Here is a 21,769-nt window from a genome sequence, read left to right as displayed (position 1 = left end):
CCAAACCCTCGATCCACACGATCAACTGACTGACTCTCACCGCAAAACCCCACATTTTAATATCTAAGCCTGAGGGGTTTATATCGCGGCAGATTCTGAACCACTTCCCGAATCAGTCACGTGGTACAGACAAGCGTCATCAATTCCGACCCCTCCCCTCACCCCCAATGAATCAAGCCTAGGTACCAGTGGTCCATCGGTTCGAGTCGCAAGTCGTTTAATGGCTTCACACGTACAACCTGCCAACAGGCTCATGTGCTACTGCTGACATCTAGTGGACACTCTGTAAAATTACCTCGAATTGACATTTTGCACATTTGGATGATGAGGTTATAAGTAGAGCTAGAATATTGGGTTTCCAGAAGGTTTTGTAGCTCTACTTAAAACCTCATTAAGGTTCAAATGTGCAAAATACATATTTTAGCAATTTTTCAACTGGTCTTAAGATTTTGATCAGGTCTGTATTAAAAATAAAACAAAGACAGATTAAACAGCTTCATAAACTTCATTTCATAGAACACAATGATATACAAAGACATACTTCTGTTCAACAGCAATGCGTATGTATTCCAATAATTTAACAGGGCAACAGTGATAAATAAATAAATAAATAAATATTCTGACAACTACATAGGATTAAAGCTATAAATAAATAAAAAGTATAAATAAATCTGACATTCTTGAAAGACTGGCAGAAAATTGTACTCAGCAGCTTTTTAAAGCAAAATCCAAACTTGAGTGTGCAGTAATTGTGGCAAACATTATTGAAATAACGTATTCATAAATGTTGCAAAATGGCTCCCAAACATAGGCTTCAATTGTACAGCTATAATATCATATGTGGCGGATGCCGCTTACAGTAAAGTGACCTGATATACATGATTGCACTAACTCAATGTAATTCATTTCTCCTTAAATATCTGATATGGAATTGAACTTGTGATTTATGGTAATATATTTATGGATTTTAAAAACGACATAAAGATATCGGACCACCTGAGCTTTATAATAATCGTTATTGTCCCTTGTAAAACTGACAAAAAGGGCATACTGTGATGCCGGGACACTATCATAATGAAATTGTACTGTTATAAATTTTTATATAACTGTAGAATATTGATTGAAGAGATAGAGACATGGTTCAAATATTTGTGAGTGTAAATTGTTTGCCTACAGCGTATACATACTGGTATGTAACATTGTGGTAAACATGAATTAAGAAGTAGTTACAAGGGCTCCGTTAGAGGTCCTGGTGGAGGTCAATGTGTGATAGTGGTTGGGCATGTTCGTCCATGCCTGATTTAGCTTGGTACCTTTCAGCAACTAGTCTCTGGTAACGGGCCTGCTGCTGGTGGTCTGGGTCCACATTCACCCAGCAGTGGGCGACCCACTTAACGCCGTGCTTGACTGGGCAGTCTCCATGCAGGGAATACTCATCGAGCTCACCCATCCAACCTGAAAACAGTTAGGAATTCACTGTTATTCCCCTTAATTTCATCAATCGGCTTCCATAGAGGTTTGAAGAAAGCATGATCTTAACCAGTGCTAAGAAGAATGCACAAATGTCCCCTAAATGATAAACAGTTGCTTCATACCTTGACCATCAGAGAGATGGTTGTAAAAGAGGAGTGCCGTCCCCACGCTGGGTTTTATCCTCAGGTTCCCTCGCTCACACGTCTCCCGGGTGTCTGCTAAATCAACTCCATCTTGGATCAGTGCCTAGAACACATGCAACTGTAAACACCTTGTATGTAATCTGTTGCAAGACATGGTTCCAATTAAGGTATCCGATTCCTTGTCATGTGTCAGCACCATCTTCCACGTGATCAGCAGAATTTAGGTCAGGGTCAGCTGTCTTTATTCCCTGGTGTCAGGGTTTGTTTATGATTGGTGAATTGGTCATAAAAAACAATACTCACATGCTCGTCATAGGTACGGTTGTCCGCCACGGGAAACGTGGTCTCGCCACCCTCCTCTGCAGAGCTCAGGAAGAGTAACACAGTAAGATACCTGAGACAAAATGACAAATTTAGTGTAAACAAACAGCAGCTTATCTGCATGACACTACAATTAGCCTCTATTATTATTATATTATAACAATTGTAACACAGACACACCTGCAGGAAACCTCTGTGAAAATGGACGCATTTTCGGCTAGTCGTGTGTGTGCGCAGGCGGCCTCTGCACGGGTTGAGCTGCTGTCATGATGGGCATCGCTGAAGTCGCCGAGCTCATAACGAAATACTTGTAGCGGCTCGCTCGTCTCCACCAAAGCGGTAGGAAGACGAGTAAGGCTGATTACTCTGAGCAAATTGTAAGAGTAATAATGAAAGTAAGTGCTTTTAGGGGTGAGATCAAATGTGTGTGTGTGTGGCGTTACCGGCTCCTTAGCGTCTGTAACACATGATGGGATTCCGGTCCTTGATGAAGCCACGTGTGCTTGCTTCTCTGCTTGAACAGACTCCGAAGCTTCTCACTTTGTTCTTGTTTTGTGCTTTGGGACACATCGTAAACACGCTTAAACTCCTCCAGGTTCAGGCCTGTCAAGTACAGCACATACATTACATCAACTATTAATATCACTTCATATACTACAAATACATGCTGTTACTCCAAACCTGTTGAGAAGACTTTCAGACCAGTGAGTATCTGACGCAGGTGGTCCGGACTCAACCAAGTCCCATCTTGAGAGTGTGAGTGACTCATAATCTGGAATATGCCGATTAATAATAAATAATTATCTAAATGACCTGCAACAGTAATTTGATTTAAATTGTCACCTCCTGTTTCTGCAGCAGTCCATCTTGGTTGAGATCCAACAGACTGAAGACCTCTTCGGTGCTCAGGGAAAAAAGTGGCTGGTTGAACTCGTCTTGATCCTGGCTGCCTGCTGTCATCTGGCTTTCCATCAGACCCTTCAGCTGAGCCAGCTGCACCACCACTCGGCACTCCTCCTCGGACAGGAAGCCAGGGATCTCTGACAAGGAAATATAGAGGTACACATTGTAGCGTCCTGACAAGCAGTGGTTTATGTAGCCGATAACATTAGAAATCATCATCTGGAGGTACTCGTGAAAGTCAGTGAAGATTAATATCCTTTCTTCTATTCAGTGCTGACACTCCATCTCCACTGTCAGGTTCATTACCCCTGAGTAGCTAAGGCAACCCTTGGCCAAACATTCTGCAAACCATCTCATGAGTAGCTCTTCCATCACCAACCAGCGGGGCATGGAGGTGAATAAGAGATTTATAACACAGACTGATGAATAATATTGATATAAATAACCACAAAGCACTTACCAAATAACAGAGGCTTCAAGCTGAGGGTCTTCATCTTGTGAGTTCTATCCGACACAAGCGAAACTGGCTGAACATGTCCCACCTTAAAGACATAATAAATATGAAACAACTTGTGAAACAATTATCCAAATTCAGCAGTCTTTCGTGGCATTTCACCTACTCTGATTCCCTCAATGCGATGAAGTCTGAAGCTATGGCTGTGCTCTACCACTCCAGGTTCTCTCGGAGGAGGCGATGGATGAAGAGATGGGCTTTCACTCTCGCTGGCGGATGGAGTGGAAGGCTGGTCGTCACCGACAGGATGGCTGTGGCCATTATTGTAGTGCACGTACAGCAACAGGGCGATAACATTCAGGATGTAGACGTGAAAGAAGACCATCACCACGACGAAGTATGCCCGAGAGCAGACGCTGCTCCTCTGTGCGGTCAATCGAGTGGAGCGGAGGTGAGGCTTGAAAGGCAATGGGGGTGAATCATCGCTGACGCCCGAATCCTCCTGCTGCTGTAGACGGTCCTGAATTGTTTCCATGTTTTGTTTCGATTAGTTGAATCTCAATTATTTCAGTGTCGATGTGTATTTCTTAACAACATTCGCCGGGATCGCTAACCCAACAGAAGACTATTTCGATTTAAAAAGCATAGAGTTTTTCAGTCAGATTAAAAAACGAGGATATGACAATTAATTAAACGTCTTATTGCGTTGGTAAACATGTCATTTTGAACTAAATCCCCTAATCTGTTAGTAGCTAACATAACGGGGCGCTAGCTTGGCGCCCCTGACAACATAAACAACAAGACTTGTATGCTAACTTCCGGTCATAGTAAAACAACGAGGGACCTCTAGCGGCCAAATTATACTATTGCAGTTCAACTTGCGTCAGTTTCAATGACACTCATTTTTATTCATGACAGATAATTCATGTTATTTAAAATAAAAGTAAAAAAATAATAATTTCACATAAGACAACCCCACTCTCCTAAATAATAGTATATTATCCCCTATTCAACATAACATAATAGGGTTGAAGTGGAGTCTGTGGTCACACACACAGGCTCACGCACCCACGCACGCAGACAACCCCTTGCGGTGTTTTCCGGGATAACACCGCCACCTCCACTTTGGGAGAGACTCACACAGCACAGCAGCGATATGGCTGATCATCACCGGCCGGGACGACGTTGCCTCTAAGCCCAAAGTGAGGAGGACCAATTATGCGCCATCGCAGGCCGCCCATATGCGCTCTCAGGCGACGGGACGTGGCGTAAGACACCCGGGGACAAGACTTCTCTGACGGCCCATGGCGTCTGTGGAGCGTTTTGCTGCATAGTAGTTGGGAGAACTTGTCGCAGTGGATTACCATACACGAGTGGAACAATAGTCTCCTGCAGCAGAGGAACGTCCAGGTTAGTTAATGCTGAATTTGCCTGTAAGGTACAGCTTCCACTTTGCGTATTTATCCTGTTATACATGGGTAGTACATAGTATCGATAGCTGCCTGAATCACTGTCATTGCTGGTTTGCTTTTAACGCACACGATCCACCAATGTCGAACTCTAGGAGAATCAATACATTATCACGATACCGATTAAGTTTTAATAAGTAGTTTTAGCGCCGTTCGGCATCTAAACCTACACTTAGTGCAGCAAAGAGTCCCAGTTCATTGGATCCTCTGCCCGCTGCGTAACTTTTCCCTGCCCTGCTTGCTTCACCTCCTCCCGGTCAGTGGCGTCAGGAAAGCAGGGGGAGAAAGGAGGCAGACGGAAGAACAGGGCCTGGGTGGTGGTTGACTCGTCAGACAAGAAAGTGGGAAAAATACATTGTATGTTTTTCACTTCCTGCTGCAATCACGTCGACTTTCTATGGATGTTGTCGTAATCTTTCACTGACGTGACAATGGAGGCCCTTTTCATATGCAGAACTGATGGGGGAAAAAAAACATTCACATTCTCAGTGGGCAGTCTTCTCAGTGGTTTAATTATTTAGATAGATATCAAGCTGTGGTGCTTCTGTCAATGCATTGCCCTTTTGGAAGTGACTGAAAAGTCGGGATGCACGAGTACACCACTATGTATCATTTTTTTAAATCAAATTTCATCTGGATTGGTTCTCGGAATGGTGCGGGGCATAAAACGGAAGTGGGCGTAGTTTAACCACTTTCAGTGAACCACAGCTCCTCAGTGTCGGCAGCACTCATGCAGCACCAGACTCGGACTCTACCAATCTCTTATATATCATGAATGATGATATGGAGATGTTCGTCTTTTATTTTCACCCGTGGTTTCAGTCCGGGCCCGTAACCTAGCAACCTAAATGGTGGACCTGAATAAATCAGACCTCGTTCGTCCTATGCCCTCCTCAGGGTTGTGCCACTTCACCTAACATCACCTGCACATTTGCTCACGGGCCATTAACAGAGACGGCTAAAAAATAGAGAGCAAAGCTGATCAGGGTTTTCTTTCACCTTTCGGTCAATGAACCAACGAAACCGTTTCCCGGCTCTGTTTTATAGCTCCATTTAGGCAGCGCATTGTTTAGGTTACAAGCACAGTGCTCGAGCAGACTTCATTATCTGGAGTCACCATCCCATCCTCCATGCATCAGATTCCAATTGAGTGCATCCCGTAATCAGTTCCCAGTTCCACATGTCCAAAAGGAGTAGGAAGAAGCAAAGCTTATTAAATCCTACCCCTCCATCTGGTACTTTTACAACCAGTAACTGTTACATTTGTTCACTTCCTGCTTTCCATAATACAGTTTTTTTTAAATAATGTACCTCGTACCGAAGTACAAGGTGATAAGTAAGATAGGTAATATATGGTAGAACCAGAGAGCAATAAAGATTGTGGAGTGATTTCTGATTTCTGAGAAGTTTTGCTTTGCAATACTGAAATATTTCTGGCCACATTATGTTGTATATTTGTAATATGAGGTTTCCAGCTCATATTTTCTTCTATTGTGATCCCCAGAAATGTATTTTTGTTAATATGACCTTGTCACCTTTTGTTTCCTTACTATTGACCTTGTCCTGAGATACTTCTTCATCTGTGTGAGGTGCCAAAAACATCCACTTTGGCTAAAATGGCTGTTTGTGTGTATACTCGCAGAGAGTTTCTTTTTGCGGGGAAAAGAAAAGCAGTTGTCGTGATTGCGGATCACAGGGTTTGAATTCCCTTACACTGCTGGGTGTCTGTCATAAGCCTGAAAGACTGAGAGAACTGAAAGGATGAATAGCTTTTGTTCGAGCCTGCAAGGTTGGACACAAAAAGAATGGCGGTGGGTGCATGTATTTGTGCATTTCATAGAGTGTGTGTGTGTGTGTGTGTGTGTGTGTGTGAGTCAGCTGCTGAGCACTTACGGGTGAGATAGAAGAAGCAGGAAGTGCATGGAATACTGAAATAATCTGCAGTAGTGGCCTCTACCTCCAGGCTAGTAATGCAGACTGTAGGGGAAACAAGACACAAAAAACATATACAAGCACTTGAACCTCTGCAGTTCCCTCGAGTCAAAGCTACCGGTGACGTCAGAAGTGTATCTACCTTTACCGTCATTCTACTTGCTCCCCATTTCTACTTCTTACATACTTTCCAAATGTGTACAGTTGTATAAATATCCTGTAATTGATGATGAACAGACAGTCAAGGTACAAGTGTCAGTCATAGCTCATTTGGATGACTGCTGTGTTTTATTTTGTTGCTCGTCTCTCTCTACGGGGCTTTCCTCTCTTGGCTTTCATTCTGCAAGGTTTGCACATGGGATACATAACAATGAGAACACATGCCGAATGAGCAAACGCAATCATTTGCAGCCCAAAGGACTGTCGAAAATGCGCAGAGGCTGCACTGCAGTGCATTCGCTCTACAATGCAGACGAACGGCGGTGTTCGGATATGACTGAATATGAAGATGCAAATAATGCCGTCTGCCCTCTTTCAGGCCTCTGGGTCCTGGTGTTGAGAAGATGGACCGCATGAAGATAATCAAACGGAGGCTGTCCATGTCTTTACGCAGCGCTCGGCCCGTTGATGATTCCCTGTCTGAACTGGCGGAGCAGATGGCTTTGGATGAGCCACCTACCGTAAGAGATAATGGTGAGACTTGCGACCCCGACACCTCCAACGCATGGAGAAAATTGAAATTGAAATGTGCGTACGGACAAAAATGTTCACCCCCCTCCACTTCACCATAGAAGGTCAATGCAAAGTGACTCATGAATGCAACGTTCGTATTTAAAGAGCATTGATTGCGTGGTCACGTTGGCAGCTGTCATTCGGACTAACTGTACTTGATGGGAACAGGTCCTTATAACGGTTGCTAGTTCCAAAGTGTTCATTACAGCAAGACACCAGCTATGTGCTGTCCTGTCATTGATTAAAATGACATGTAAGTGATGCATAGGCCTGTTATAACACATTTTGCTGGTCGATAACTCTCTGACAAATTCTTGCTGATAAATGATATTACTGTTAAAAAGGGACCTGTTATGCTTTTTCCACTTTTCTGACCTATAAATGTAGTTACAATGTTATGTTCTTGTGTTAAACTATGCCAAAGTTTCAGATAATAAGGTTTGCAAATTTGGAAGCGAACCTAGAAAGAAGTTTGGGATGCCTCAAAACGCTCGGTTTCAAAAAGGTGTGGTAAAACCGCCCCTTTGTGATGTCACAGAGGGTGCTTCCTTATATGGTTCATAGCACACCACTGGAGACTGGGCTCCTTACTATTGTGATAATTAAAAATAATCCGTAAAATACATATCCATTGATGACAGCTTGCCACATGTGGAGGCTATATATGCCAGAATGTTAATTTTCTGTTAACAAATTTGTACTGCCTCTCTGACGGTAGCTAGCTAGATCACGGTCGAGCTAGAAGTGGATATCAAACCCATGCTAACCTACTTTTTAAAAGTATAATTTTTTTGCTCTCTTGTAATTATTATAATACCGATGACTTGTTTTCAAAACACTGATTTTGTGGTGCAGGGTGGCGCACCCCACGCTGTGGTAATTTTGTCCGGCGCACCACTGTGGCGGCGCACCATATGTGGTGTCCACATTTTCAGCTTGGCGCAGTGACAATTTTGTGACAAAACAACACACCAAAGGTGCCGTAGAAGCTCGCCAGCTACGACCTGGTCTATTCTTGGCGCAGGTGAAGCGCAGCCTGCTCAGTGGTAAATTGGCTGACAGGTGCAAAATGCACACACACACATACGAAAGTCAACCATCTTGTAATCTATCCTATTTGGTAGATAGAGTTGGAAAACAAGCGTGCATTCATGCACACTTTATAGAGGCCGGCAAAATTATTGAGTTTGCTTTTATTATGCGATGAATTGCTTTATTAATTACTGTGACAGGCCTACTGATACAAGACTGTTTTACAATCCCTTTTGTGATTGTGCATGAAAATGTCGTCATGCCTTGTAGAGTGAGATCCTGCCTTTTTCCTGCTTTTTCCATTCACTGCACCCATGTTAACCTTCCATCATCCTCATCGCCGCCTATTCAGCTTTTATTTAGTTTTTATTTTTTAGTTTTATTTAGTTTTTCCACATACACATACTCCCTGAGATGAGTTTGGGGGGAGGTTGAAAGGAAGTACATTTACATTTTCGTCCTCCGTATGGACTGAGCTCCTGCTGCCTCATTTGACTTGACTTGACTTAATCGAATGGTTCTATTCTTCACCGTAATGCTGTAAGTCGCTCATATTGTGCTCTTCTAAGCTAAGAGTAAACATAAGACATCTTGAGATGTGGTGATCGCCATCTTTTGGGCAGTTTAAATGACTGCATCATTCCATTTGGAAATGTGTGTTTTTGATCAGAATGAGAATGATATTAGTGAAATGAAACATATTAGCGGTAATAGTAAGTCTGTGAGTTATGTGGGGAAGTACTTATGTATGCGTGCACGTATACATGTATGTATATGTGTATAAATGTGCACATATGTGTGAATATGTAATAGTTACTGAGAATGTATGAAAGGAGAGAAACCGCCTCCTACCACCCAGCAAAAATCTCATATTTTTTTTACATTCTGTTCCTGGTGTTATTTTTATTTTTTTTTCCAGAGAGCAAAACGTGCCCTGGCAAGAGAGGCAGTTAGAGGAAGTGACGTACGGGGATGATGTTCATTAAACTTTAACATCTTTTACTTAGCATTTTTTTTCCTCTCACCCGCTTGCGTCCTCGTTTCACTTCATCAGGCTAAAAGAGCGGTGAAACATCCTCATCCTCACTCAAAGTGCTAATCAGGTGCTGGTCTGATCTGACACCTTGTTCTCAGATGAGATTGGGGTTGCTCAAAGCAAAACCGTGAGAGAATTGTGTGGATTTCAGGGAGACACAGGAAATGTACTGTAACTGGAAATGAGTGATTGTTATTGTTTATACATAATGGTGAGAAGTTTCGTAGTTCATTTTTAGTTTTATATCTCCATGTGCTGCAGACTAACAATAGATATTCTCAACTCGCCCTCCTTTTTCATAAATCTTTTAGTTCTACCACCGTGTGTTTAGTTCTGTTAATTTTTCATTTGATTTTTTTCTGTTCTTTCCTTCTTTCTATGGTATTACAGCAGTATTGCACATCCGCACGCTTTTATCGTCTTTTATCTTTCTCATGTTCTCACCTTCCTATGTCTGTCTTCATTTTGCTGCTCCTGTTCCTTAACTCATCCGTTTGCTTTTCTTGGTTTTTCTTACCTTACCTTGTTTTCTCTTCTTTCCTTTTCTTAACTGTCCTCGCTGCTCCTCCTGCAACCGTGTGCCTCAGAACCGATGGTGGTGTGCAACATGCATCCTCCTGCGTCCCACAGCGCTCCCTCTTTCCTGCGTCAGTACGCCGGTCATCTGGGCCGCACCGCCCTGCGCAGAGAGCTGGGCGGGGGGCTGGAAAGGGACCGAGCCTACCTGAGCCTGCACAGGACTGGATCCCTCGGTACACACAAACACACTGAAAATAGTCAATTTAAAAATATGTTATTGAGGGTTGGGCATCGTTTGAATTTGAGTGATTCCGGGTTCGATTCCCATTCCTCGTTTCGATTCTCGATTCTGATTCAAAGTTCTTGGATGAACTGTCTGTCTCCATTGTTTTTTTTTTCTCATACTATGAGCTCTGTGGGTGAAATGGATGAACACAAATGATGTTTTGCCGGTTCCGGGAGAATCGGAAGGTCGGAACCGGTTACGCTCGATGCTCGATGCTCGATGCTCGATGCTCGATGCTCGATGCTCGATGCTCGATGCTCGATGCTCGATGCCCAACCCTAGTGATAAGAACAATAAATAGTAAAGTTTGTCTCTTGACATGAATATATCATGTTTTGAATTCATCTACCTTTGTTCAAGGCACAAGTCATTTTGATTTTTTGGAAGTGTCTAAACAAATCATCTCATATCGACGCCCATAAAACACTTTTGCTCGAACTCCGTCCGATGTGGTGAATTCTGGGTAATTCCTGCCTGCAATTCAATCAGATGAGCACCTACAGAAGGCCAAATTTGGAAAAGTGGGACTTTAAGGTAAGAATTTAGTGATATAATTGGTGAATTAGTACAGTTTAAGGGTATTATTTTGTTGTAGATAACCAAATTATTTTTTTACTTATGTGATTTTTAATTACCAATAAGTTGTTTTAAAATACTTAAAAAAAACAAACGGATGTATTTTCCCTGATACAAAACTTTTAGCCGTTAGCTAAAAAATCGTTAGCTAGGACACACGGTTTTAGCTAGCATGTAGCACGTGGACGTTAGCGGCATTGAACACCCCCGTGGTGTTACTGTGTTAGCTAGCTAACAGACAAAGCAGTTAGCAAGGGGTTTTAGTTGTAAATACAAGATGAATTATGATTCAGCAACGTCACTATGTCGGTCCATCTGACAGCGTTTTGATCAATTAGCCTAGCTTGATGTGCGATTCAGAATGCTAACACTTTTTTTGTACATGTTCCGAAATCGGAGAAGACGTTCGTGACGGCGGGCTGGGTGGCCAGACGTGACTTAATAGCTTACCTAACCACTGTTTTCGAATGTTGCCAGTTGCTGGGGACAGTTACATAAAGAGTTTGGCTTCTCAAAACAATATGCGTTCAAAAGTGTAATACATTTCCATCACGGAAATGCCTACTATTATCTTTGTGGTTTATTTTACAGGTTTTCGATGACAACGATGACACAACCTTCCCATACGTCATCAGCATCTTTGTGGTCAGCAAAGCCAGAGATGATATCCCCAAAAAAACTGCAGTAGCCATTGAGGCTGGATCCCTGATGTAGTACATACTTGTACTACTGATGTTGGAGTTGGAGTATATCAACCAAAAAGTTTCTCTAAAGTCAGATTACATGCCAAAAACTATTTTTACATTTTTGTGCTTTAAATGTATATCTTATATTTGACAGACTGAAAAACACAGACAACATCGATATAAGTAGCTCATTGTGACAAAAATATATACCAAGAAATAGTAAGGCAACTTTTTGCATCATTTTATCTTTTAGCTCAAGCAAAAATAAGCATTGTGTGTACAAAATTCATTTTGCAAGTAAAGTCGATGTACTTAGGAAATGTGAACTTTACTTACAAACGTCAGTTGAGTTTTTATACAGTCAACACTTTTTTGTGGTTTGAGTCAACTTACTTTTATGCATTGACTCGACTCAAAGTCAACGTTTTGAAAATAAGTTGCCACAAAAGCGAGTGGACTCACTTACTTTTGCATAAAACTCAACTCGCTCGTAAGTAAAGTCAAGTTACTGACAAACAACAATCTACTGCAAATCAACGAGTCACCGACACAGACCGATACAAGTGCATGACCAATAAATAATAAATAACACAAACCTTTTGGGATGGGAATTAATGCTTAATTAATTTCTTTGAAATTATTATTACAGAAAATTACAGAAAGATTTTTTTTCTGTGAGATTAAAGCAACATCCAGTGGCTACACTTGGCCTTGCACTGTTTACTATTAATGTTGAGAGATTAAACTGTAATGACCTTAATCCAAAATACACAAACACATACTAATAGCTCACATAATCACTTTTTTTCTTCTCTCTATCCGCATGTTGTAATGGATCATGCAGGGTGTACGACATCCTCACTGTTGTCAGTGTCAACATGTCAAAGTTATGGTGTGAATAAATAATCAGTAAAAAGTTTATGTAGAAGAAACGTTAGATTGTTCGGTGAGTCTTGGGCCAGAGAAGCCATTACAAGAACCGAGTTTGATGCAGTAGCCAGAACTAATGCTACTCCATTATTAATACACTGATAAGATGTGTGCGTGCGTACTTAAGTATATGTCGGCCCGTTGGTCTTGCAGACTGTCTGCCGTTCAGTAACCAGAATGACGCAACATGATGACGCAATCTCACTTTTCTTCTCCAATCTCCTTTAGTTGTCGGGTCATTGTCGTATTTATGTTGGACTTGCTCGTGAGTTGTTTATCTACAATAAATACATTTTTACCTGCAATTGGGTCCTCATCTCTGGATCCTGGGGTCGATACCCCACACGACCATGCCCAACCGTGACGGAATGATCCCAGCAACTAAAGGAGCACGCACCTGAAGTAAATAGACATCACAGAAAATGGGAAACAGGTGTGGGAGATGATGGAACGCAACGGAAAACAGAACAGAGCAACGCAGGAAGTGATTACAAAATAACGGCATGGAACCAGGAACAGAGGAAAAGAGGAAAACTAAGAGTTATACTATTATAGCTATGGTATACCATAACCATAACTTGGTTAAACCGTTGCCTTTATGAGTCCCACAAGGGAAAACTCCAGGTTTACAGAAGTGAGAGTACAAAATCAATGTAATAGAAATCAAGGTAATACAAAGTAATATACAAGGTAATACCAGTCAAACTGTGTCATATTTCACTTTTTGCTACATTTTAATGCTCTTTCTACGACTGCATTGTATTTCTGTTTCTTATGCTCTGTGAAGGGGCGGCACGGCAGTCGAGTGGTTAGCGCGCAGACCTCACCAGGGTTCAATTCCACCCTCGGCCATCTCTTTGTGGAGTTTGCATGTTCTCCCCGTGCATGCGTGGGTTTTCTCCGGGTACTCCGGTTTCCTCCCACATTCCAAAAACATGCTAGGTTAATTAGCGACTCCAAATTGTCCATAGGTATGAATGTGAGTGTGAATGGTTGTTTGTCTGTATGTGCCCTGTGATTGGCTGGCGACCATTCTTGCCCGAAGACAGCTGGGATAGGCTCCAGCACCCCCGCGACCCTCGTGAGGAAAAGCGGTTGAAAATGAATGAATGAATGCTCTGTGAAGTGACCAAGTGAAGCCGTTATTCATTCACTTCTCAGTCACACTGGCGGTAATGTACATCTGTAGTCACAGGTGCCCTGGTGTAGCCTGACAGAAACGTGGCTACCAAACATTCCTTCACATTCATACATACCCTAGTGTGGGGCAGAACTGGAGGCAAGATGGGTGATGTGTCTCTACCTCCTTGCCGTGGAACAAAACAAGCTTTTATTGTCGGTTGACGTTGCAGCTTCCCGTCAGCCTTAAGATGAACACATCCATATTTTCCTCATAGTCCGTATTGACTGCGTTGTTGCAGGTTAATGCAACATCTGTATGCACAGTGGCGTATGTCAGACCGTGTGGAAGAAAACATGTTACTGTTGGCTTCTTGTAAACTGAGAGAACACCTCTGTGGACCCAGACTGATGGGAGCAGAGAGCGAGAGAGGTAGGGATAGACGAGAGGAGAGAGCGAGACAAAGATCGGTATCACACGAGAGAGAGAGAGGAGGATATCGGCAAGGTGAAGTAAAAGGAGCTAGAGGACTAGTCGCACTGAAAGCACTGATAGGACCGCCATGGGCTAGAAGAAAGACATCAAGCGAGCGGAGTGGGAAGCGCCAGAGTCTGAATAGAGTGGTGCCTGGAATAGACGAGGAAGAGGCAGCGAAACGTGACCGAGAGAGAGAGGGAGAAGAACAGGACGGGGGACTGCCAAATGAAAAAGCACCATGGGCGTGGAGAGAAGAGATGGTGGCCGTCACATGAGAAAGTCGTGACTTGTGAGATTGGAGGGAAAATCGCCTGTCATGTCGGTCTCTGCAGCATTTCGCCCGTCTGTACTGTTTGACCTTCCTTAGTCAGCAAGCAGAGGGTGACTGCGGGGAAAAGGAGAGAAGCATAAAGGGAGTGTCTACGGGTGAATGCTAAAGTAGAGTAGGAGTTCAGGGAGTTGTTGCATTGCAAGACGGCCGGTAGTCGTACACTGCATCCCTCCTCCGGGACCACCAGACTTGTTCTTTACCGAATGCCTGAACTGGAAGTGCAAAGAAGCCTGAAAACTGGAAGTCTGGGTCTCTATCTTGCGCCCATCAGGACATCTTTGGTGGGACTTTTAAAGCTGTAGTCTTCCGGAATAATGGATGTATCAGGGAACTCCAAAGGGTTCGCTACAAGTGGTGCCAGGGTGGGAGATCCTCGGATGGTTGAGGTTAGAATGGGGGAGAGGGACCCACCACTGAGGTTGTCACCGTTCCGTATGCTCCGTGTACTTGACTCATGCCGTCCTCCCGGAAGTCGTATTGGTGAGTGCCGTTGTTTCTATTGTTGGTTTCCTCTCTAATAATTGAGCATTTATAGTATTTATGTATAGTAACCTCGGACAAGGCAATCGTCATAAAATGTATGATTTTATTCCAGATTATCACACTATGTCTGCTGTGCTTGTTCTTCAATAAAATAATAATATTCCTCCTCGGCTCCTCCAGTGCATGGCCGCCATCCACCGAGTCGTTCAAGTTCTTCTTTTGAATATTTTAAAAACTAATTTACTTGTCGGCACAATGACTGCAGCTTCCTCTATTCTTGTACACTCTAAATTTAGAGGGTATTCTGTCCCGAGCTTGAATCACTTTGAGAGCCAGAAGGGCTTAAAAGGATGATTCAGCTAAGTGTGGTCATAACAGAAGGTAATGGGAAATAGACTTTTAACTAGATTAATTCTCAATTAATACTATTTTAATCACTCTTCCAACTCTTAAAATAAACATTTTAGCAACTTTATTTGCTGATCTCATACTAAAATTTGCTTGAATCCAAACAAAGTGGAAGACATAATAATTAGGGCTCGAGCACTGACCAGTGCCAAATCCCTATTGTAATCATAATGTTTATTATTATTCTTCTCCCAAAATGATTGCCATTTTGAGGGCCTTAACATGCCTGAAAACTCACCAAATTTGACGAGCGCATCAGGTCTGGCGAATTTTTTTTTTATATATTTTATGGGTTTCAAATATAATGTTCCAAAATTGACTCACTAGCGCCACCTTGAAATAAAAAAAAAAAATTACCCCCCGTCTCCAGTTTAACCGATCGTCACGAAACTTGGTGGAGACGTCTATCATGACAGGACGCACCAAAAAGTCTCAAGAACCCATATTGCAAAACAAACAGGAAGTCGGCCATTTTTGATGGCGGCAGCGATTTTCGGGCCAGAAGTAGGGGTTGTATCTCGACGAATTCCTCCGTTGTCCGTTGTAGCATCAACAGACACGAGATGGATGGCCGACGTTATCCTTTTAGCAGGCCACAGTCTCGCCCACAAGTCTTAGCGGGGTCATCCACGTCCTACGAAGTGGTTTTTCATGACATTTAATGTATGCAATGGAAACGGAGCTGTGGTGCTTGATGACAAAATAACACAGACATTGTGTACAGGAAGTACACATGCATTTTTGTTGACAACACATACTGTAGCTTATCTCATTGATTATTATTATTATTATTATTACCCTTAGTAACACTGTTGTAGTGTGTGTCTGTGTGTTAATGTGCAGCATTCAGAACAACCATGTCTTCTGTATGTGGGACTTCCTGTCTTTCTGAGAGGGATAGAGGTTTTGCACCCTGCAAAACGTGCCTCAAAAATGTATCTCTCACTAGTGCATTTAAACATTTACACTGCATGTATGTGATCGATAGATTTCACTCATGGATTATGGGTGCCGGCAGCATAAAAGCCTAACGGGAACATCCCTAATAAATATCTTCTCTCACTCTGGTGTCAGTTAACGTGAGTTTAGTGTTTCACCATTGAGGTGATGAGGGATAAAGCCTGATATTAATACCGGCTGCTCAGCTTTCTGGAGAAATCCAATTCTGTAAGTGTATCCTTTCTCTGGCTTTTCGTCTTTCGGAAGATAACTAACAAAGAAGTAATATGTGCAGGGGGTGTTTGTCGTCATGATTTTCAGCTCCTTTTGTCAAGAAGAAACCGCTAATACTCGGCAACCCTTTCTGGATTCCCATTGGAGGAACAATGCTTTCATTGTGTCCAAACATGCTGCACTACAAATTCACTAACTCGAGGCTTTACAGTTGCACTCAACTTCACTGTATCGCCTTCAATCATTTATCATCACATATTCACTGATACCATCCTCCCTTTTGTTTTTTTCTATATGTCACTCTAGCACCTGCTAGTGGTCTTTTATTTAAAAACACATAAACACAGTGAGCTTTAATGCTTGGCATTTCCATTCAGTCGCACAAATCTGCATGTGTTACACATCCCAGTAGCATTGACATCATACACTGAACCTCAAGAGAGATCCACCCCTACGCACGCACACACACACTTTACTAATTCGCTTCACTCTGGAGGAGGTCCTGTCTGCTGCACCGTGACTCATTAATCAGATGGATTCAGGAGGAGGGGAAGAGAGGTGGGGGGGTTGTGAGCCAGCAGACAGAGATGAGAAAGCTCCCATTGCATGCAGGGTAATATCGACCTCTAACTTCTTCCTCTTACCAAAGCAATTTATACTCACCAGGCTAGCACCAGTTCATGGAATGGTGATACACTCCATCATCAACGCCATGACTATCACCGACGGCGTGGAGGAAATTAACTACAATTCTAAAAAAAAAAATTATTTCTCTATTTCAGGTATTGTCCACGAGAATGTGAAAATGGGTTCAGATGGAGAGAGCGACCAGGCTTCCGGAACATCTTCCGATGAGGTCCAGAGTCCTGTCAGGGTCCGTATGAGGAACAACCACCATCGGCGCATCTCTAATGAGGTATAGGAAGTCCAGTGTTGTACAAGATGATCTCACAGGAGAGTTATTCCTTTCACCTGGCATGTCTGGGTTCAATTACACCAGAGATCATTGCCCTGTGTGTTGCGGTGCTACTGTGTGTAGTGAATGGTTAGTACTACATATGTAGTACAGTCATTATATAGTAGTATTGTAGTATGCCTATTTGGACTACATTATTAAAATGGGATTCTTCTTTTTGGAACATTCATTCATTCATTTTCTACCGCTTATCCCAGCTGTCTTGGGGCGAGAGGCGGGGTACACCCTGGACTGGTGGCCAGCCAATCACAGGGCACATATAGACAAACAACCATTCACACTCACATTCATACCTATGGACAATTTGGAGTCGCCAATTAAGCTAGCATGTTTTTGGAAATGGGGGAGGGAGTCGGGGTACCCGGAAAAACCCACACATGCAGAGATGGCCGAGTGTGGAATCGAACTCGGGTCTCTTAGCTGTGAGGTCTGCGCGCTAATCACTCGACCGCCGTGCCGCCCTCTTTTTTTGGAACATTTATTATGAAAAAGTAGGCAAATAGTGCGTAGGAAAATTCATTCATTTTCTACCGCTTATCCTCACGAGGGTTGCGGGGGTGCTGGAGCCTATCCCAGCTGTCTTTGAGCAAAAGGTGACTTTGCCAGCCAATCACAGGGCACATATAGACAATAACTATTCACACCTATGGGCATTTAGAGTCGCCAATTAACGTAGCATGTTTTTGGAAATGGGGCAGGAAGTCGGGGTACCCGGAAAAACCCACGCATGCAGAGATGGCTGAGGGTGGAATCGAACTCGGGTCTCCTAGCTGTGAGGCCTGCACGCTAACCACTCAAGCGCCTCATGTTTTTATTTATTGTAGTGTTAAAAATGTTTTAACTGCTTATTTACTGCTTTCCTTTATATTATATTGTATAAAATGTCTTGAGAAGATGAAGAATCACAATCCAGGGACAACAAAGCAGTCCAGCCCACCTCTTGATGGAATAATTCATTGATTGGGAAGCATCATATAGACATATATCTTCAAAGGCGATATTTTCGATATTGTCTCAGACTACCCAGTATGATGCCACACACAGCAACAACATAACACCCAACACAGGATTTATTCATTGTGGTTCATGGTGAGTCATTGGTACGTGAGGGTGTAAGCTTTCGATATGATTACTTACCGTACTGCCACTTATGTGCTACTCTTGTGCTGTCACATGACGTGTCTGTTTAAAGGAGCTGGAGAGTGATGAGCACAGCAGTATTCTGGGAAATGCCTCCGGACTAATTCAGACCATGATTACCAAAGAGAGGGAGGAAGAAGGTGGGGATGGTGCGGGGTGATTGTTATGAAAATGGTAATAATTATTAAAATAATAGACTGGAGAACACTGGGAGATGAATCTGAAGCAAAACGATAAGGGAAAAAGGAGAGATGAGAGCAAGAGAACAAAAACAATGTCTCCTCTCAGCTTGCCCCTTCCCCCATCTGCCTTCCTCCTCTCAGGAATCTGTCCATTCCTCTCTCCTCTCCTCCTACTCGCTCCCTCCCTCCCTCGCTTACTCTTTTTGTCCTGCCCCCCCTCTCTCGTTCTAACTGAGCATGTGGATGGCACCGCTGTCTTGCTCCGGCTTACTGTGTGCATGCAGTCATGTGGCAGCAGCGAGATGTGCATGGGGCAAAACGCGCGCGTGTGAGTGCATTATAGAAAGACCCGTTTAAGGAGGACAATGAGGGAGCTACTAGAGTTGTTCTGCATTGTGAGTATGGGCGCCTGCATTATCATTATCGTTATTGCGTGGGATGTTTTTACTCCATAGCAGTAAGTAAAAGGGGCTTGAACATTGTTTTTTTTTGTGAGCTTGATTCCATTTAACAGCAAATATGGCGAGCGTGTGACGATGTGTAGCCTCGGCCCACTGTACCAGTGGGTATAGTCATTGAATCAGGGTATTATCAAGGAGGCTTATTTCACTGTGGCGCTTGTGGCGGGGTTAGCTCTCGTTGCACTCTTTGATGCTCCAAACTATAAATCACTGAGGTCATTCGGATGCTTTTTAATTATGTATTTATTTCCGGGGTCTGATAAAGTCTGCCGAGCATCGCCAGACGTTGTCGCAGCATATGAGTGTACTGTATTTGCTAAGGGTGTGTAGTCATATTGTGCTTGTACTGATAATGTTTGTAATTATGCTCGAACAAAGGTTGCTATCATTTGTGTTTTATCTTTCGGGACCCACACACATGCATGTTTGCATTTAAACACACTGTATATATATTTATATATAATATAATTGAGTACACACACATTCATACCGGGGGGTTGCTGGGACTGTGCCAGCCAGCCCCTGCTGCCATGGAAACATGTGATCGGCACCTCAGCAGAGAACATGTCCTTCAGGAATACAGCATTGGAGGCGATTAGTGGGAATTTGCTTTTTTCACCCTACAACTGAGCTGTAATAGAAATTCTCATCCAGTATGGTTCATCTAAAGCGATCCCAATCCCAAGCCTGCTGGAAAAAAAAAAAAAAAAAAAAGCCAAGGATGAGAGGAAACCCACAAAAAAAGACCAAAGCAGATGTCTTCCAGATGATGTCTGGAACTTTGTCAGTCTTCCAGAAATATACAGTAGTTGCTCCTGTCTTTAATGCTGACACATGAAAGCGGTTCACGTCATTTCCACCAGCCATTCATAAAAGCTGATGATACCTGTAGCATTGGCTGGATTGACCTGCATGCAGTCCTTGTCGCATTTCTGCAATTTTTAAGTCCTATACATAATACTAATTTCATGCAGATCCTTGCCTAAAGTTAGCAATAATCCCGCTAACAGAGCAAGCAACATCCACACTGTTATTTGTTTTAAATCGGTTCTAATCATAAAAAATAGAGAAAAGGTGGAAATCCTACAACAAGCACAATCCACGAGGCTCGCTGCCTTCCAAGGCCGTTTTGAGGCCGCTCTATGCTCAGCTGTCACTTTCACTTCACTGGATTTGATGACAACATTACTGAGCAGTAAGGAGCTCCATACAAGTGTGTGCTTGCAAACAAAGCCAACATAGAATAAATGTTGATGTGAATGACCATCAGAAACACGGACGGGGAGGTTGCATGTACTGTATTGAAATTGTCACGCCGTCATGGAGAATATTTGTCCTGTTTTTCCTGTGAAAGGACACAAAAAGTACTGCCGCTCGCGAGTCAGTGAGGAAATGGTAGCTCTTTAACACAGTGAACTCAAAACGAGCTTGTCGACCCTTTGGAAACGGCAGGAGGTCTTCACTCGGTGTAACAGTCTCACTCAGCCTTGTTAGCGACTCCGGTCATTTGGAAGAGTTGGGTTTTGAGTGAAAAGAAGTTCAATGTTCTGAACTTTCCATCCTACATGGAATCATTGATAGGAAGGAGCAAAGCTTATTAAATCCTACCCCTCCATCTGGTACTTTTATAATCATTTGTTCACTTCCTGCTTTCCATAATACAGTTTTTTTTTTTTTATAATGTTCCTCGTAATTACATAATGGGTACCATAGTAAGTGTCAATATAGTGAGTATATAGCACATCATGACTGGTTCAAGGCTCTTCATCCTTGTATTTAGCAAATTTATTTTATTTATTAATTAATAAATTTATTTTATAAATTTTTGTAAAAAATTCATTACATTTTTTTCAATTTTTTTAAATTTCTTATTTTTTGTCACATACCGAAGTAAGTACAGGGTGATATGAGCATCCAATGCCATAATGGGTACCATAGTAAGTGTCAATATAGTGATATATATAGCACATCATGACTGGTTCAATGCTCTTCCTCCTTGTATTTAGCAAATTTATTTTATTTATTAATTTATAAATTTATTTTATAAATTTTTGTAAAAAATTCATTAAATTTTTTTCAATTTTTTAAATTTCTTATTTTTTGTCACATACCGAAGTAAGTACAGGGTGATATGAGCATCCAATGCCATAATGGGTACCATAGTAAGTGTCAATATAGTGATATATATAGCACATCATGACTGGTTCAAGACTATTCATCCTTGTATTTAGCAAACATCAACTGCTTGTATTGTTTCTTGAATTGGCTCATCGTTGTGCATTGTTTGATTTCCTTACTCAATCCATTCCATAGTTTGATTCCGCATACTGAAATGCTATGGATTTTTAACGTAGTCCTAGCATAGAAGTGTTTCAAATGTACTTCTTCCCTGAGATCATATTTCTCCTCTCTTGTAGAGAAGTATTGGATGACATTTTTAGCGAATTGGTTGTTTTTAGCCTTATGCATTATTTTAGCTGTTTGAAGATGAACTATATCAGCAAGTTGAAGTATTTTTAGAATGAT

The 21,769-nt window shown here is 42.3% G+C and overlaps 2 protein-coding genes and 1 long non-coding RNA gene across 7 annotated transcripts in view; 1 reads left to right on the top strand and 2 right to left on the bottom strand.

Annotated features, from left to right (window-relative positions):
- Positions 1 to 201: 201 nt before the first annotated feature.
- LOC131137616 (transmembrane prolyl 4-hydroxylase-like) lies at positions 202 to 4,206 on the bottom strand. The gene is made up of 9 exons (XM_058085769.2): positions 3,461 to 4,206; positions 3,301 to 3,382; positions 2,781 to 2,977; positions 2,619 to 2,709; positions 2,381 to 2,540; positions 2,118 to 2,303; positions 1,920 to 2,010; positions 1,596 to 1,719; positions 202 to 1,455 (listed from the first exon to the last, which is right to left on the bottom strand). The coding sequence occupies exons 1-9, from the start codon at positions 3,827 to 3,829 to the stop codon at positions 1,241 to 1,243; spliced, it is 1,515 nt and encodes a 504-aa protein (XP_057941752.2). The 5' UTR covers positions 3,830 to 4,206; the 3' UTR covers positions 202 to 1,240.
- Positions 4,207 to 4,392: 186 nt separating this feature from the next.
- The window catches only part of LOC131137615 (cyclin-dependent kinase 17-like), a 29,713-nt gene continuing 12,336 nt past the window's right edge, over positions 4,393 to 21,769 (top strand). For 2 of the 5 annotated variants that reach the window (XM_058085765.2, XM_058085764.2), the window contains exons 1-4: positions 4,393 to 4,704; positions 7,234 to 7,388; positions 10,083 to 10,247; positions 17,267 to 17,400. In XM_058085765.2, coding sequence (XP_057941748.2) covers positions 7,259 to 7,388; positions 10,083 to 10,247; positions 17,267 to 17,400 — 429 coding nt within the window. In that variant the 5' untranslated portion in view covers positions 4,393 to 4,704; positions 7,234 to 7,258. Of the gene's footprint in view, positions 4,705 to 7,233; positions 7,389 to 10,082; positions 10,248 to 13,970; positions 14,901 to 17,266; positions 17,401 to 21,769 lie in introns of those variants that run through there. The other 3 variants (XM_058085768.2, XM_078798193.1, XM_058085767.2) reach the window with 3 other exon arrangements.
- On the bottom strand, positions 7,226 to 12,869 carry LOC131137618 (uncharacterized). The gene is made up of 3 exons (XR_009131948.2): positions 12,792 to 12,869; positions 10,013 to 10,243; positions 7,226 to 7,370 (listed from the first exon to the last, which is right to left on the bottom strand). It is a non-coding gene; the product is annotated as an uncharacterized LOC131137618 (long non-coding RNA).

The sequence above is a fragment of the Doryrhamphus excisus genome, linkage group LG17 (assembly GCF_037039965.1).
Source record: "Doryrhamphus excisus strain RoL-2023G ecotype Guam linkage group LG17, RoL_Dexc_Guam_v1.1, whole genome shotgun sequence".
In the NCBI taxonomy this organism is placed as follows: domain Eukaryota; kingdom Metazoa; phylum Chordata; class Actinopteri; order Syngnathiformes; family Syngnathidae; genus Doryrhamphus; species Doryrhamphus excisus.
Note: the sequence above shows the minus strand (reverse complement) of the source record. Positions and strands in the feature narration are given on the sequence as shown.